Genomic DNA, 17,060 nt, shown 5'->3' with positions numbered 1-17,060 from the left:
CAATCTATCTGAAATAGATATCTGAAAGGATCTTGCATCTTGAGATCCCCTGAGTGGGAATCTATTCATGCGATGCTCCCATTGATGGAAGTGCAGGGGTAGGGGGGGAAGCAATTTTTACCAATTCCCTGTTCCACTCTAGCTCCATGCCCCCCCCCCGAGGGTTGGGGGTCTCCAGAACAGAGTGAGAAGTGGAATGGGGGGCTGTAGGAAGAATCAAGAAAAGTCACCTTTTCTCCCCCCCCCCTCCATCTGTCAGTAGGAGCCTGCACAGGATTGAAAGCCCTTCCACGAATGTGAGGAACCTTCTGTTTGCAGAAGGGCTATTTAGGATCCTAGCCATAATCTTTAATCAAAGGATGTTTTGTCCACCTGGGGATTTTTCAGTGAACATTTTTTGTGGCATCCTTTGTTCAACAATAGTTCAGAGCATTTACTTCTGTTTCGGTTAACTTCAGTGTGGAGCCACATGTTCAGATGATTGGTTGCTTTCAGACAGTAAGATATATGAAGCCAAGTCCCTCAGTAGTTAAGTGTTAAAATCCACATAAACATGGTTTAACAAAAAAGGAGTTAGGCTTTGTAAGTCATGTATGGAAAACACAGGTGATTCCAGGATTGTTTTTCTTTCTCACTCATAATAAGTGCACAATGCTTACTGTGATCAAAGCACTTTAAAGAGATATTATTTATTTTATGAGATATTCTAAAGAGATATTCTGATTCTGTGATTCTATATATCAAATGAGGACAGAGCAAGCAACCCAGATTACTCCACCACTGAGATCTCTTTAAAACCTCAACTAGTTGTGTGTCAATTTTATTTATTATTAATTATGTATACCCTGCTTTAAAAGTATTTTTTTCTGAAGCAACTTACAAAAAAATCATAAATATAATAATGGTAAAAACACAAATTTTAAAACAAATATAACAGATGCAAGAACACCAGCAGCACTAAAAGCCAAGGAGGCAGCATAAACAAAAGAAATAAATTATAAGATGCCTGATGGAATAAAACGTTTTTTTCAATACCAGTCTAAAAACTGGGAGCTTGGTGGACCTGCCAGTCATACTTCACTAGTGATGGGGCAGAGACCAGAGCCTCTAGTGCTGATCTCATGGCTTGAGCAGGTTCATATGGTGGACCAGGTTAACACTAGCACTTAAAATTTTACCTGGAAACAAGTTCTGACCACCTTGCTTTTATTTCTTTGAAGTATTTCTATCTAACCTTTCCGTGTCAATGTTCAAGGTCGCCAACAACATTACAACAATAAAATGCTGTAAACGATCATTAATAACAGATAAGAGAGAGAAGATAAAAACATTCAGATTAAAGAGTAAATGCCTGCTGGAAAAGGAAGGTCTTAGCCTGCCATCTAAGTGTATACATCACGTATGCAAATAGCCATTGATAGCCTTACCCTCCATTGTCTAATCCTCTTTTAAAGCTGTCCACATTGGCAGCTCTCAGTACATTTTGTGGTAACGAGTATACACTTTTGCCAATGTACGTAGTGACATTTCCCAGTCTTCTCATTGAACTGTCATTTACAAAGAATTTTGCAGACCAAAAATTTCCCGTATTTTCAGTCAGAAGCAATAGTATTTCACCATTTTTAAAACCTTGTTTTCACTCAGCTGAAGTTTGAAGTAGTCTGATTGCCTCCAGACCAGGTAATGAAGAGGTGAGACAATAGAGTTGAGTTTCGGACAGGCCCACAACAGTTTTAACTAACTGCAAAGATTTGCAGTAAAATAATCACTGCTAAAGTGGCCAGTCTCAGTGGAGCTTAACTACCTGGGCCAAGGTTGTAGATGGGAATTGACCCCACCACCTCTTACCCCACTTTTGGATGAGCTCCACCCTGACTCTCAGCCCAAGAGCACTTGCTCTAAGTTCTGGCTCCTTGCTGCCATGTGCTCAGGTCATAGAATCATAGAATAGTAGGGTTGCAAGGGGCCTACAAGACCATTAAGTCCAACCCCCTGCTCAATGCAGGAATCCTGACAGATGGTTGTCCAGCCTCATCTTGAATGCCTCCAGTGTGGGAGAGCCCACTACCTCCCTAGGTAAATGTTGGAGGTCATGTTGAAGTAGGCCTGCCAGTGTCCCCGCCTCAGAGCCCATTCACTTTGAGTTGGTGAAGTGGGCATGCCCCAAGGGGAAGGGTTGTTCCCGGTATCATCTCCTCCCACTCCAAGCCCATGAGCACTGAGAGGCTGGTCTAGGGAAGCTCCTTCATTCTCCAACGGATGAAAAAGGATGCTTACCAGAAATTCCTTACCTCCTTAATCTCAACTGTTCTTGCTCATTGTGACCTACTTGTAGTATATCTACTTATTTACATCTGCTCTCGCTAGCCAATGTTACAATGCAGAACAGGCAAAAGCCTTACAATGCAGGACAGGCACCCCACCCCCCAATCTCTGTGGCCAGTGCAGTATGGAAAGGGGAAAAAATTCTAGCCAGCCTCCACAAGCAGCCAGTTAGACCTGCACTGTCAATCCGAAGGATGAGTGGGTGCTGAGGTACATGTACAGAGCATGAGGTGACATTATGAACATTTATTTCCTGCCAGTGCCTGATTCTCCGTTAGCTAGGCTGACAGTGCTGGAGAGGCCAGTTGTTGACACTCTGCCTTGCTTGCTCTAATGACCGCATGCTGTGTGTGCGTGCGCATGCACGCGCACATGAGGACAGGGACACGCAATTTTCTAGCGATTGTACAGTACATTCCAAAGCATTTTGGATATAAAGTCGGCTAGAGATTGACAATTTCTTTTAGTCTAGTCCTCTTCTTTTAAAAAATGTTTGTCTTTTGTGTCTTCAGAGATACCCTAAGGGAAGTGCTACATCTCCTGAGAAGTACGGGTAACCCACAGGTAGAGTACATTGTCCGTGTGATCAAGAAGTGGGCCAAGGAAAACAGACTCCCCGTTTAAACCAGCATCACCAAGAGCATAGAAGCAGCCATCATCTATGTTGTGCCTGGCAGGAATAATGTGGCATTTCTCAACCTAATGTCAGCATTATGGAGAATATAATAATGCAAGATACTCAGAATAGATCTATATTTTTATATTAAAAACTCTTTTTTTTAATGAAAGCTGTCTGAATGTCATGCATTTGTGAGGAGTGACTTTATGCAACATTTTCCAGGTTCCATTTTATTTTCTATTACAATTCCTGGGGGTTGGACTCGAGGGGGTTGGACTTGATGGCCTTGTAGGCCCCTTCCAACCCTACTATTCTGTGATTCCCAACATTCAACTGTTCACGTTAGCTATAGTCCTCAGGTTGTTCCAGCAATGGGCACTGAGCAATATTTGTATGAGACAGTTCAAGAACTGGCCTGTACTGTGTGCAGATGGGCCCAAGCCTCATTGTGCCCATTTCTATAGCAGAGTATAAAATACACTCAAGAAAAAAAATCACATTTTATAGCAAGCCTCTTTGTCATTATGAATAATCCTGAATCCTAACAAAACTCTGGAAATGACATGATAGGAAAGTTGACCTGATGTGCTTTTAATTTCTATGGCCTAAAGCATGTTGAGAGCAGACTTAGACTGAAAATAGTCCCATCTAGCTGCAGCATTCATTGTTCATTTCTTTGTGTGGTTCTACAAGGTTTTGCCTTCTGATTAAGGCATGGCTGCAGGCTCATATTCTCTACAATTGCCATGCTAGGCTGAAAGGTGTCTACCTTCCCCTTGCAAATGCTTGTGAATAGCTTGAAGAAGTGGGGGAGTTCCTTTCAGAAAATATATTATTTAATTTCTAAAGGTAAGATTGCCAAGAGGTACAGAAGAACATATACTGAAACACATGATAGAATACACTTGTACAGTTTTTATGCATATAGCTCAAAGTGATTTTTATGCTTTCAGTTTAAAAAAATGTTTATAAACTGACCCAAGTTTTACTTCTGGGATAAATCCCAAAGAATAAATTAACTTCTGAAATTACTACTTATGCATTTTTGTACTTTATAAAAACAGAATTCATCCTCTAAGTTGTGTATGTGGCTAAAATGAATACTGTATTCACATATATTATGACAATTTATAATGATGGAACAGGATCTGAATTTAAATATGAAATAGGTAATTCATAGTTAAAGATGAAACCAGTTTACCTTTGTGCTGTACAACTTTGCCTCTGAAATTACATACCACAATGAAAGGGGATATTTAGGATAAATTTGGAAATAGCTATAGTTCTGTTTTGCCTTCATTTTTAAATACCTCTGCTTTGTTTCAGGATCTGAAATGCCTATCCAGAAGACAGATTACCACCCCGCTTTTGCTAAACCAAATTGAGTAAATGTTCCCTTTTTAGTAGAGTCAAGTTTCTTGAGCTCCATCTTAAATGCAAATTAATGCCTGGCACAGATTTGTTAGTTAGTAGGCCTTCACATTAAATGAGGAGAATGTCTACCGTTGGTGAAGGATTCAAGGCCTTTTCAGATATTTTGCAAAATATAATAAGTTGCAACTGCTCATTTTTGTACAGATTCTAGACATCTTTCCATGAGGTACTACTTTTGTTGTACTGCATCTTCCTAGCACTCAAATAGCATTAATTTACTGTTAGAGAATGCAGTTTCATTGTGAATGCTTTGTGGAATGTGACTATAGGGGTGTTGTAAGCCCTTGGTGGATAGTGCTGAAGGCATCATTATTGATGAGCAGCATAACTTCCCTACTCCCTCTTATGAAGTAGAAGATGGAAAGTTACTTAAGGCGCAATCCTATGCATGTTTAGACAGAGAAAAGGCCTACAACTCCCAGCATTCTCCAGCCAGCATTCCCCAGCTGGCTGTAGGCCTTTTCTCTGTCTAAACACGCATAGGATTATACCCTTAATGAAGCTGGGCTAGGCCACTACAAGAACAGCAATAAGGGGGAAAGTATTGGTTGTAGTGACCCTCCTCCTCTGGGGTAACTCAAGGTGTGGTAAGATTTGGCTCATTGTGAGGTCTCAGCCTACAGCTGACTTGCTTCCTGAGTGATTGGAACTGACATGGGATATTCTTAAGCAGTGAACATGCTATAAATGGATGCTTCTACCATGTTCAGGAGTAGCACACCAGATATGTCTCTGTTATACATAGAGTGACTACAATGTTTCCCTTCTGTTTTCTCCTTTGCAAGTTTTTTTTTACAACAACAACTGGGCTATATAAGACCATTGACAATGGAATTAAGACACTTACTGAAAGCTGCTATAGTTCAGGGATATTTCCAGAAAATAATACTAAAAAGTACTCAGTTTTTTTAGTATAGCCAGAAATTCAACTAGCAAACAAATATACTTTTAAAACCAGCACTCTCATACCATCACAAAGGAAATCCTGTAACCCAGTTTAAGGCACAATCCAATGCAAGTTTAGACAGAAAAAAAAGTCCTACAACTCCCAGCATTTCCCAGCCAGGTTGACTTGGGAGTGGTGGGAGTTATAGGACTTTTTTCTATCTAAATGTTTATAGGATTGTGCCCTATGAGATTCCTTTTACTTTGTCACCATTAAAAAATGGATAGGGTACTGGAGGCCACTGCTTGGTCAATTCTGACCAGTGTTAACAAATAGCTTACATTTGGAGACTTGATGCTTAAAGGAGTCTTAAAGAGGAAACATAGAAAGCTCTGAAGTATTTGGCAGTTGTGGGGCAGCAAAATTAAGAACTACATAAATTACATGCTTATTGATACAAAAACATTAGTGAGCCACGACATACCTTTACAGAACTCATATTGACTCTTGTTTAGCAAGACTTGTCCTTCTATATGCTTCATAATTTTACATTTAATAATTCTTTCTACTAATTTACCCTGACCAGATTTTAAGCTAACTGGCCTGTAATTTTTTGGATTCCACCCCCCCATCCCCTTTTAAAAATTGGGAGTTACATTGGCCATTTTTTAGTCCTCTCTGGTACAAAGGTACTTAAAGACATGTAACATAGTTTTGTTAGATCAGTTTTACATTTGAATTCTTTAAGAACTCTTGAATGGATACCATCCGGACTGAGTGATTTGTTTGTTTTCAATGAGTTAATAAAGTCTAGAACATCTCATCAGCGTTATCTGCTTCAGTTCCTCAGACTCCCTGAAAATGTTAGTTCAGGCACAGCTACCTGCGCTACACTTTCTGTAGTGAAGACAAGCACAAATAATTAATTCAGCTTCTCTACAATCTTTTTGTACTACTATAACTCCCTTGTCATCTAACAGTCTACCTCCCTAGCCAGTTTCCTGCTTCTGATATGTAATATATATATATATATAGTTGGCCTCAATGTTATTAGTGATATCCTCTTCAAAATCCTTTTTTGCTTATTGTCTGCTTGCATTTCTTTTGTGCAAATTCGTGTTCCTTTTTGTTTTTGTTCGAGCAACATCTTCATTTTCTGAAGGAAGCCACCTTTTCAGTAATAGCTTCCTTCCATGCTTATTAACCATGCTGATGACCTTGTGGACTTCATGTTACCTTCCTTGATCTGCAGGTTCTGAGTAACCTCCAAGCATTCTGGAGAGATTTGCCCCACTTGACTTTAACTTCCTTTTTACTAGTTCCTGCATTTTAGATAACTTTCCTTTTTTGAAGTCATATTGAACTTCCTTGGCAATTTTCCATTTGCATATCAATTCAGTCTGATAGCACTGTGGTCACTGTTTCCAACTGGTTCAACAAGACTTAGATCTCACAGCTTTCCCTAACGCAGCACACTTCATGGCCATTGGCCATGCTGACTGGGAATTATGGGGATTGTTGTCCAACACATCTGGAGGCAGTAGACAGGAAGGCTGCACTAGGTCCTACTCAGGATTAAGCTCAAGGGTTGCCTCCCCTCTGGCAGGTTCCATTACAAACTGTTCTAGGGCACAGTTGTTAGGGTATCTATAAATTTTATTTCTGAAGGCGCACGCTCATTATCCAGTATTCTGCTGGCACAGCAGAAGGAATGATGGAGGGAATTTTTGCCTCAGTCCTCTTCGTTATTTCCTCTAGACAGGTGTCTGAGCCCATCTGGAGTAGGGGTGGGCAGAAAGTAGATCTACTGACTTTTTTAACTTCAACTCCCAGCATTCCTGAATATTGGCCATGCTGGCAGGGGCTTCTGGGAAACACCTGGAGATCTACTCCAGTCCGAAACACCTGGAGATCTACTTTCTGTCCACCCCTGTTCTAGAGAGGTTGCACTGCCAGGAGTGGGACCAGGGCGGGAGAGGCCCCAAGATGCTGCAGATCCTGGCTTCTCCCCTCCCCTCCCCTCCCCTCCCCTCAGAATGCCCCTCTTCACCTCCCTGAAGTCGATTTGGCGACACCGCGAAGTAGCCACCACGGCTACCCATTACCACAACACTACTCCTTTAAATGCCTCCCTGATTTCACTCTCCATCTCAAGAAGGACGTGCTAACATGTCCCCAGTATCTGAATTTTTAACGAAGAACGCACATCTTATACCTCTGCCATCTTCATTCATTACGAAGTAGAAAAGAGAACAAGAACTCATGTCAGAACTGACCAGGCGCGGTTGTATCCCCGCCCGGTAACTGCTACCGACGCTGAACCTTTGCCGTGTGTCTAAGGCTGTTGCCTCCCGTACTGGGTCAGGCCACGGGGGAGTAAGACAAGTGCTTTGAGCACAGCCCATCTCCGGTTCCATGCAAGGCTATTTCCTGCCACTTTAAGAGCCTTACGGTAGATCGGCGTGCATATTTCCAAGGCAACTGTGGGCGGGGGCCTAGCGTCCTCAACGTGCGATCGTGGTGACGTCCTAAGAATCTGAGCAATAACAACAGTGAAGTGCGGCGGCGCGGCCGTGGCGGCCCCATTTCTGCGCATGCGTGCCCCAGTGGCCTGCTTCTATTTACGTGGGGGGGCTCCAAGATGGCGGCGATGTTAGCAGCGAGGAGAGGCTAGGGGGGAAGCGGAGGGGAGGTACTCTGACCCGGTTAAGGGGAGGGAACGAGAGGAGGAGCAGCCGGAGCTGCAGCTGTGGGTGGTGAGGAAGGGTCACCGAACAGGTGGGAAGGGGGAAGGGGGAAGGGGGAAGGGGGGTGGGGGGTTGGATGATGGCGGAGCCGCGCCGGGTGCCGTTCATTAGTCTGTCACCCGTGAGGCGACGTGAAGGCGACACTTCGGTGCTCGAGCGAGAGCCTGGAGGAGGTCGTGAGGCGGAGCAGCCATTGGTGCGGGAGGCCCTCAAATTGCCAGAGCAGCAGCACCACCACCGCCACCACGATAGTGGCCGGGCAGAGCCGCCACCGCAGACTTTCGAGTCCTGCCCTCGGCCGGAATCTCAGTCGGTGCCACTGCCATGCGAGATCATCCGGCCTGAGCAGACGACGAAGCCGCTGCTGCCACCTCAGCGGGAGCCCCCAAGGCCGGAACCGCCACCTCCGCCTCACCAGCAGTTGCAGCGCGAAAGCAACCGGCAGGGATCGCCGCCGCCGCCGCCGCCGCGTCAGACGGTTCGCCTGGAGTTGGTTCTGAAGGACCCAACCGAGGAGAGCTGTGTGGAGTTCAGCTACCCGGAGTTGCTGTTGTGTGGCGAGCCCCGGGTACGGGATCTGCGAATCAACCCTTTTCTCCCCCACCCCCCATCTTGACTAATACGTTGTCACTAGTGCCCGGTATTGTCGCTCTCCTTTAACTTGAGGACTGTGTGAAAGGAGGGAATAATGGGGAAGCGACAGTATCGGCATGAAAAAGCCTACCAGGAAATAAAAGCCAGTTCGCTGGTAGGAAATTATCCAGTAGAATGGTAGTGAATCTGTAGGGAACCAGCTTCTCGGCTGCTTGGTGTTTGAAGCTCTTTTGATATGAAATGGACTCCAAAGAAAGTGAAAAGTAGTTTTGTCTGTTGTTTTGATTTGTGTGGAACTCAAGAGATGGGGAATTGGGGTGGGTGGGTTTTTTTGTCTTCAATCTATGTCCTTAGGAACACACCTTCCCTATTAGTAAGTAGATAACATCTTTTCTTTCCGTGGTGTTCGTCGGCATATCCCCATGGGACATACCTGCAGCATACATTCACAGCACCTTGCAAGCTGTGTGGTACCTGTGCACAGTTTACACAGTTCCCCAATGCAGGGGATCATAGTCTGTGAAGTCCATATGAGACGAAGTGGTAATCAAATGCACTGATTTCCACGCTTTAGACTGTGTACATACATATCAGGGTCTTGGAAAGCTCCCTTGTGAATATCTTCATAGATGGCTTAGATTCTTGAGAGAAGCCCAGTTTGTAAAAATTAGTTGTGAGCAGCTGTCGGAGGTTGAAACATGTGGCTTTAGAGAAAGAAAGTTGAAATATATTGAGACTACTTGTTATATGTATTAAATATAATGGTGACGTGTTTATAGACTTTTTTTAAAAAACATGTTTTAGGCCTCAGGTTAATACCACTGAGGATTACAAGAGCTGCCTTGCCTAGAAAAGAAGTCAGAAAGTGTCTCAACTCTTGCTGTAAAAAAAAAAAAAAAACTACTGCCACATTTGACTGTTTTGAGAACCAGTTTGTTGTTGTTCAATCATTAAGTTGTGTCCGACTCTTCATGACCCCATGGACCATAGCATGCCGGGCCTTCCTGTCCTCCGCAATCTCCCGGAGTGTGCTCAAGTCCATATTCATTGGTGCTATCTAGCCATCTCATCCTCTACTGTCCCCTTCTCCTTTTGCCTTCAGTCTTTCCCAGCATCAGGGTCTTTTCCAGCAACTTTTCTCTTTGCATTAGGTGTCCAAAATATTTGCGCTTCAGCTTCAGTATCTGTCCTTCCAATGAGCAGTCAGGGTTGATTTCCTTTAGGATTGATTGATTTGACCTCCTTGCAGTCCAGGGGACTCGTAAGAGTCTTCTCCAGCACCACAGTCAGATGGGTGTATAAACAGATCCCTAGATTCTTGTTAAGGTTCTGGCTATCCACCCTGGTAGTGTACAGAAAATACTATAGGGGAAAGATACTAGTGTAGCTGATGGAAATACTGACTGAAAAAGTTACAACTAATAGTGGCAAGACCACTAGATTGAATAGCCTGTATGAGCTCCATAGACGTATCTAATTATTTTAATTTGTAATGCATCAAAGTAGTAATGCTAGACCACTGTCCATAGTGAGGAACAGTAACATCACTACCTTGTAAATAGAGAAGGATTACAGTCAGTAATTATGTTACTGATTTATACATCTTAGAAAATTGTGAACTTAATTTCTGTTTTGGGCACAAATGCAAATTTGGGTTATTTAAATAGGTAATCATATTTCCTTCTCAGGGATATTTTTACTGCTGCTTTTGATTATCCTCTGTGCACATTAGTGATTTTTGAGTTATAAAATGGTGCTGCAGCCTAATGCACAAAAATTCAGAGCTTATATAGCTTCCACAAGTTGCCCTCCCTTCTTTACATTGTTGAGAATTCAATAGCTATTTAAGGTATTACTTTGGGTCGCTTCCTTCATTCACAGGAAAATCTGTGTGTGAGCAATGTAACATATAATGCAGGATCTTATGGATGACAACTGCAGCCATGTCCTTCAAGGGCAAGGAAATTGACACTGGGGAGAGCTGAGCTGTAGCAATTCCTGAACACTACTTGACCACTGAACATGTGTTCACACAGTCTGCTGCAGCTATTACCTAGATCAGCCTGTACTGTTTGTACTGAATCTCCAGAAGGTAGTAGCAACTTTTTCCTCTGTGTGTGTGTGTGTGTGTGTTTTAATAATCTGTTCCTCTTTACAGTGATATCAAAGGTGGTATTGTGCCATCTTACCATGTGTTTCCGCCCATAACGTTATGGAATATGATACTCTTAGGTGATATGAGGAGTGATTTCTCCTCTATTTGACCTCTGCTTCTACTCTTTTCCTGCTACTGTAGTTCATCCTTTTTTGAAGGCCAATATGCTTGGACAATAGTTAATGTGTGTTTGTATGTATAAAATCTGGATTCTGCTCACAAAGCAGCATTAAAACAAAGCAGCCTATTGCATGTTTTCCCATGGATGCTTTGTCCAGAAGTTGTATTTGAGTGACTATGAGGTTTCTTTAAAGGTACAGTGTAAAACGGTGCAAAAAGCGAATGTTCTTGCAGGCAGATGCAGGCATGCTTGTGGCTACTTATAGAGACCACATGTTGTGGGATCACTGGCCATATGTGAAGAACAAGTCTCTGTTCATTGTGTGACAATACTGAATAAGTGTGAGCCATCAGTAAAATGAAAGAAGCTAGGTGAATTCAAAAGGGATGATGTAAACAGCCTTTTATTTCTAAGTGCAATTAATTCTGTGCAGCTGGATTCCACCCATGCTCTGTTCCTGTTCCACAAGACTAGGAAGGTAAGGCAGGAGATCACTTGTGAATCAGTGTGTAATGTCCTACATAGCAGTTGATTTCAACTATACTGGTATTGCTGCTACAGCAGAAGTCAGTGGCTCAGGCTGTTTCTATTTAAAATACTTCCATTAGCCTTGTGCTTGTGGAATCAGTTCATATGAGAGTTGGCTGTCTGTAGCTTTTTCTTTTAACGTAGCATCCTATAGCAAGAGGATATGATAACATATTGGCTAATTATAAAATGGGACAGCTATGAGCGGATTATGAATGTGAATGTTAAAGAAGGAATAAGAATATTACAGTTGGATACTGTTCTTCTTGTAGGAACACAGATAAAATGGGGTCATTCCATTTTGTCTTAACAGTTCAGAGCTGGTTCAGGAATGAGACACTGAACCTCAGGCAGTGCCCTTCCCATTCCCCCTTGCCCATCCTCCAGGTGGTTGCAAGGAGGAGATTGGAAGCTTTGACTTCTGTTTTTTGTTTAGCCATAGCACCAGAGCTTGTCATTTTATCTGAACCTGACAAACTATGGTTAATCTTAACTATGATTTATTTGAAATATCCCAACTTCAAACTATGGGTTATAAACTGGCTTGTTTCAATAAATCATAGTTAAGATTGACCTTAGTTTAGGGTTCAGACATAATGCTAAACTGCAGTTCATAAGAAATGGAGCAAAAGCTTTGATCTCTTCATGGCCATGCTGAAGGAGATGATGAGAGGGAGAGCGTGTGAGGCCAAAGCATGCTGTGGCTGGTTCCTGTCATGATAAACCATGGCTTATTGTGACTTCTGACCTGGGCCATTGCCTACTAAATTAGGCTGAGAGAGACTGACTACCCTAAGGTAATCTAAGTGAGCTATACGAATTTGAACTCTAGACTCCAAAGTCCAATGCTCCTATCTACTACACCGCACTAGTGTTCTCTGAGTGTGGGCGTATGTATGTGTACACACACACACTGTTCAGTAGAGTCTTGCAAATAAAAAAATCAGGGTTGAAACCCTGCTCTTGCTCCATTCATCTGAGTTTCTCTCCCACCATCCATATACTTTCTGCTTCAGGGAAGAGAGTAACCAGGGAGCCTCTCTGCCTTTGCCCAGTTTTGTGAACATACTGGAGGTGCTCCCCAGTTTGGTTGTTGTCCTAGGCCCATGATAAAGATGCTGGTAGTGTCATGCTCAGCTGGTTTCTCAAATGCATCTAGGCCCTGGCATGTGCTAGATGTTACTGGGCATTGCCCAGAAGACCATGAAACATATTTCTTTCATCTTCAAAACTTCATCTGAAATTCAGCATTATTTCTTTAATGGACGCTTCCTTGATTCTACTGATTTATTGTGGAGAGCAATTTAGTGTTTGAATAACTTTGCCTCCTACACTTAAAAGGAGCTTCCCTGCAGCTGCTCTCTTAGAAATGTGGTATTGCATAATAAGTTGTGGAGTGTAGCTTTGCATCTTGCAATCAGCAATGCAACTGAATACAATCTAAAAGAGGACTCCCAAGAGCCAGTTGATCAGTGCAGGGGATAAATGGGCCTTTCTTTGTTTTGTTTTGAAACCAAACATATACTTTCCGTTGGTGCTTGGAATAATATTGCCTGAAAGGTTTTAGCAAGTTATAACATGACTTCTCTACAAATGTTGTAGATGGTGATAAAGTAAAGTAACTGATGTTGATGTTTTGTAAAAAACCTAAGTGCATAAGATAATACACGACATAATGTGAAGTTGGCAACTGTTTGGTGTGGGAAAAGGTCTTTAAGCAAGGTAACTATGGTGGCAATCCTATACCCAACTGACATGTGAATAAACCCTGTTTAACCCAAATGGACTTATTTCTGAGTAGGCATGTATAGGATTGTGCTGTAAAAAGTTAGCTTTAATTGAGTACATTAAACTTCATCTCAGTTTTGCAGTACGAGTTCTGTCTCCTTACTAGAACTTGATTTAAAATTAACACTTTAAAAAAACATGTCATCTTCAGAATTATGATCTCTATCGTCCAGCTTTATGACGGCTCAGAAATTCTCACCACTTTTTGGTAAAGAATGTGAGTCTGCACACAGCCTTCACAGCAATGTTATGGGGAGTGAGCATGGACTTGCATTCTTTCTGTCTCTCTCTTGCCGACAGATAGATGCAGTGTTTGGAAATGCCATGTAGGAAGCTAGCATGCATATTTTATGGCCTCTGTGGATAATTCTGTGGGGTTGTTCCCATGTAATGACAACCCATTGGTTTAAAAACTGATGAGTTGTCGTGCATGGGTGGGCATGCTGCCTGCAGTGCACCCACCTCTTCTGCTTTACAGCAGAATCCACGATTGGCTCCTTCATAGGTTCCAGCATGATGTGCGAACCCAGACCACTAAATTGTTTAGGGGCTAAACCCAGTAATTAATCCAGTAACAAACCATGGGTTAACCTTCAGCCTTGGGTTGACTTGCTTTCCCCGTCTTCTTCCCACCTGGCCAGGAGGAGGATTTCAATATGAACCAGAGATCAGAGTTTAAAACAAACTATGGTTAGTTAAACAAGCCAGCTGCATTATAGCCCATGGTTTGAAGTTGACTTGTTTAAAAACTGACCACAGTTTATTTTAAACCATGATCCCTGGTTTATATGTAACAACGAGCTAGGGTTCTTTGAAAATGAAACTAAATGCTAGTGACGTCCTTCTGGCTGAAATATGAATGAGCCTTTTGCCATGCATGCAGCCACTTCGCTTCTCCTTTTGCAGCACAAGCAATCAAATGAGAAAGCCTTTAATTAAGCATACCTTCCTGTTTTATCCAATCTGGGAAACTATGGTTACCAGTTTCAGAACAAGCCAGGATATTAAACTGACTTTAAGCCATGATTTACTGGTTTAAACCATGGTTTGCTGCAAAGTTAATAACCATAGTTTCCTAGTTGAGATGAAACTGGCAACTAGTAGGATCACTGATGACATAGGATGTAACTATGGATTGTATTGAATAGTGTCATTCTGCTTGTGTAAATCTTTTACTGCTTGCAGAAACCACATTTTCATCCTTGTGCAACCGTCAAATCCAATACTTTGATTCTGCCTGCACAGGGCATTGTGCATGGCATCATGCATTGTTGTTGTTGTTGTTGTTACATTTATATCCCACCTTTTTTCTTGTACAAGGAGCCCAGGGTGGCTCACATAGTCCTCTTCCTCACAACATAGTCCTATTATCTTCACAACAACCCTGTGGGGTAAATTAGGCTGAGAGCACAGCACTATGCATGTGATAGTTCTGCTAGTGATTGTGCAACTGTTAGGGGAACAATGGCAATTTGCAATTTTTCTGCTAGCATAATGTTGACATGGTTCACACGTAACAGCAGCAGATTGTGGGTTAATTAACCTACGATTCGTTCTTAGGTTGTTTAACCTGCGATTAACCCATAGCATCTGAGTTCGCACATCATGAAACAACCTCCAGTGGGGCTGATTGGAGGTTGATTATGCAAAATGGCAGTGGCATACAGTGTGGCAAAGTGTGGGTTAATTAACTCATGATTTGCTACCAGCACACGCAAACGGGGCTATCAAATGTAATCTCAGTGACCATGACACTGGGTAGAGATATGTTGTCACTGTGACATGGAACTTAATGATGCAGAAGTGTTTTCTTTGCAACTATTACATCACTGGTGTAAGATATGAATTGTGTCACAGTGGGGAATAGGCACCTATAATTTTGAGTGGTTATGTCCATGTCATGCCACGGATTGATACTGAAAGTAGACAAGCTGGCTTAGTTTGTTGAATGTGAATTCTAACTGTTACAGCTGAAATGAATACTCATGTGAAGCAGAGCAGTAAAATTGGATGATTTATACTGTAAGTGAATTTTATAAATGAATGCTTTAGTGTAGGAAGATTAGTTTAAAGTTGACAGAAGAAGCTTAATCAAATGGAAAACTTGCTATTTATCAGATCTCTTAGGTTATTTATCATCTTATTGTCTTACTACTAATATTTCATTAACTCAATCACTTCTTATCAGAGGGTACTTATTATATGATGAATACATTAGGCTCCTTTGGCATATATTTCTAAATACTGCATGCTGAACTGGAAGGTACACCTAATTATGCTGATGCCTTGCTCTTAAATGTATATGCATGCTTTAAAGCAAGTCTTAATAATTCCACTGGGATTTACTTTAAGGTGTTTAGTACTAGTGTGTTAGATGTTAAACTTGTTACAAATATTTAATTTGCTTCCTCATCAAAATGCTCATAAAATCATCACAACAGTGTAGTGATGCTGTGACAACTTCCTTCATTTGTATTGAGCATTTTTGAATATTAAAAGTGACTGATTTCTGCATTTTTCACCTCAGAAAAAGTCTGCTCTCACTGAAGACCCATTTAATGATGAAGAGCGTGAGAGACATGAAGTGGAAATGTTGGCTAAGAAATTTGAAACAAAATATGTGAGTAAACAGATCTGCTGTAATTACTCTTACTGCTAGCGTGGATCTTTTATAGGTGCTGCCACTAATGCCACTTGAGAAATTCAGCTATCTTAATTTCTCTCTGAATTTAGTTCACAGTGACACAATGGCCATTTTCACACAAAACAATAAGCCAGAATTCCAGAGAATCCTAAACAGGCCAGGAATCGTCAGCCAACTTCAAGCCCCTGCTCGCAAACAATAAGCCAGAATTTTCTGTAATTCTGGTGTATCATTTTGTATAAATATGGCCATTGACTATATTGTTATAAATGCAGTTAGTTTTATGAAGAAGATTTTGGCCACAATTCTTCTTCCTCATGTGTGGAGAGGGTGCAGAGGGACTTCTCATAGAAATCTAGTACTCTGATACTGTGCTTATGCTGGGAGTACTGGGACATATTAGGCCAGTTGCAAAGTCTGGCCCGTCGCTCCATGAATTATCTGGTGGTCATTCTTCCCTTGCTGCATAATGCACAAACTATTTGCATAGGTAGCAAGAGTGATATTATGCATGGTGGCCTAGAAAATGTGGGCTACCTAGAAAAAAGTGGGCTACCAGATATTTCAAAGGGTGGTACTGGGAGGCCTTGGCTTGTTGTGAATGGCCTGGCAGGTTGTATCTCACCTAGCACAACAACTGTTTGCTCAGTGTGGAGAGCATTGTGGTGTGCTGGGCCTGATGGGAATTATAGTCCAAAACATCTGGAGGAGCCCAGGTTTGGGAAGGCTTCTCTAGATGGTTCCTTTTCTTTGGAGTTGCCTTCAGATGAAGTTATTCTTTTATAGAACTGTCTTGCTTTCTCTGAAGACTATCAAGATTTTTTCCATGGTTTTCAACCAAATTATTTCCTTGCTTCGTCTTCAGAAACCTTAGGCAGTTCTGTTCATAAAAATCTAACCTATTGCAGAGACAACCCTGACCCCCACTACCTAAAAGTCCCAGCAGAGGAAAAAGTGCATTTGTAGTGACTTCTTAGTCTTCTGTCAATGTCTTTTTCAGTTACTTTGAAACATAGGGCAGTGATTTTTGCGGTTGAGCAGTCTCTGTGTAGCTGCTTCTCTCCTTTTCTTTTTATGTAAACCTGTGGATTTCTTTTGAAGGACGTTGGGCAGAATAAACATTTCTGTGAAGAATTTATGAGAGGTAATTGAGAATGGGGAGGGTACATTCAGAGGTAATACACAAGTTAAGTGTATGGCCTGTGGGCCAGTTCACACA

The 17,060-nt window shown here is 42.0% G+C and overlaps 3 protein-coding genes across 7 annotated transcripts in view; 2 read left to right on the top strand and 1 right to left on the bottom strand.

Moving 5' to 3' along the window:
• The window catches only part of IFT56 (intraflagellar transport 56), a 38,242-nt gene extending 34,035 nt beyond the window's left edge, over positions 1 to 4,207 (top strand). For all 3 annotated transcript variants that reach the window (XM_084810039.1, XM_084810040.1, XM_084810041.1), the window contains exon 18: positions 2,838 to 4,207. In XM_084810039.1, coding sequence (XP_084666165.1) covers positions 2,838 to 2,949 — 112 coding nt within the window. In that variant the 3' untranslated portion in view covers positions 2,950 to 4,207. The remainder of the gene's footprint in view (positions 1 to 2,837) is intronic.
• LOC146339718 (uncharacterized) overlaps positions 1 to 7,729 on the bottom strand; it is a 30,309-nt gene extending 22,580 nt beyond the window's left edge. The window contains exon 1 of the mRNA XM_084810052.1: positions 7,480 to 7,729. Coding sequence (XP_084666178.1) covers positions 7,480 to 7,681 — 202 coding nt within the window. The 5' untranslated portion in view covers positions 7,682 to 7,729. The remainder of the gene's footprint in view (positions 1 to 7,479) is intronic.
• A 184-nt stretch (positions 7,730 to 7,913) lies between these two features.
• UBN2 (ubinuclein 2) overlaps positions 7,914 to 17,060 on the top strand; it is a 49,110-nt gene continuing 39,963 nt past the window's right edge. For all 3 annotated transcript variants that reach the window (XM_084810037.1, XM_084810036.1, XM_084810038.1), the window contains exons 1-2: positions 7,914 to 8,579; positions 15,725 to 15,817. In XM_084810037.1, coding sequence (XP_084666163.1) covers positions 8,088 to 8,579; positions 15,725 to 15,817 — 585 coding nt within the window. In that variant the 5' untranslated portion in view covers positions 7,914 to 8,087. The remainder of the gene's footprint in view (positions 8,580 to 15,724; positions 15,818 to 17,060) is intronic.

This window comes from Heloderma suspectum, chromosome 7 (genome assembly GCF_057233095.1).
Source record: "Heloderma suspectum isolate Gila_16-S chromosome 7, 16-S_ref, whole genome shotgun sequence".
Taxonomy (NCBI): Eukaryota; Metazoa; Chordata; class Lepidosauria; order Squamata; family Helodermatidae; genus Heloderma; species Heloderma suspectum.
Note: the sequence above shows the minus strand (reverse complement) of the source record. Positions and strands in the feature narration are given on the sequence as shown.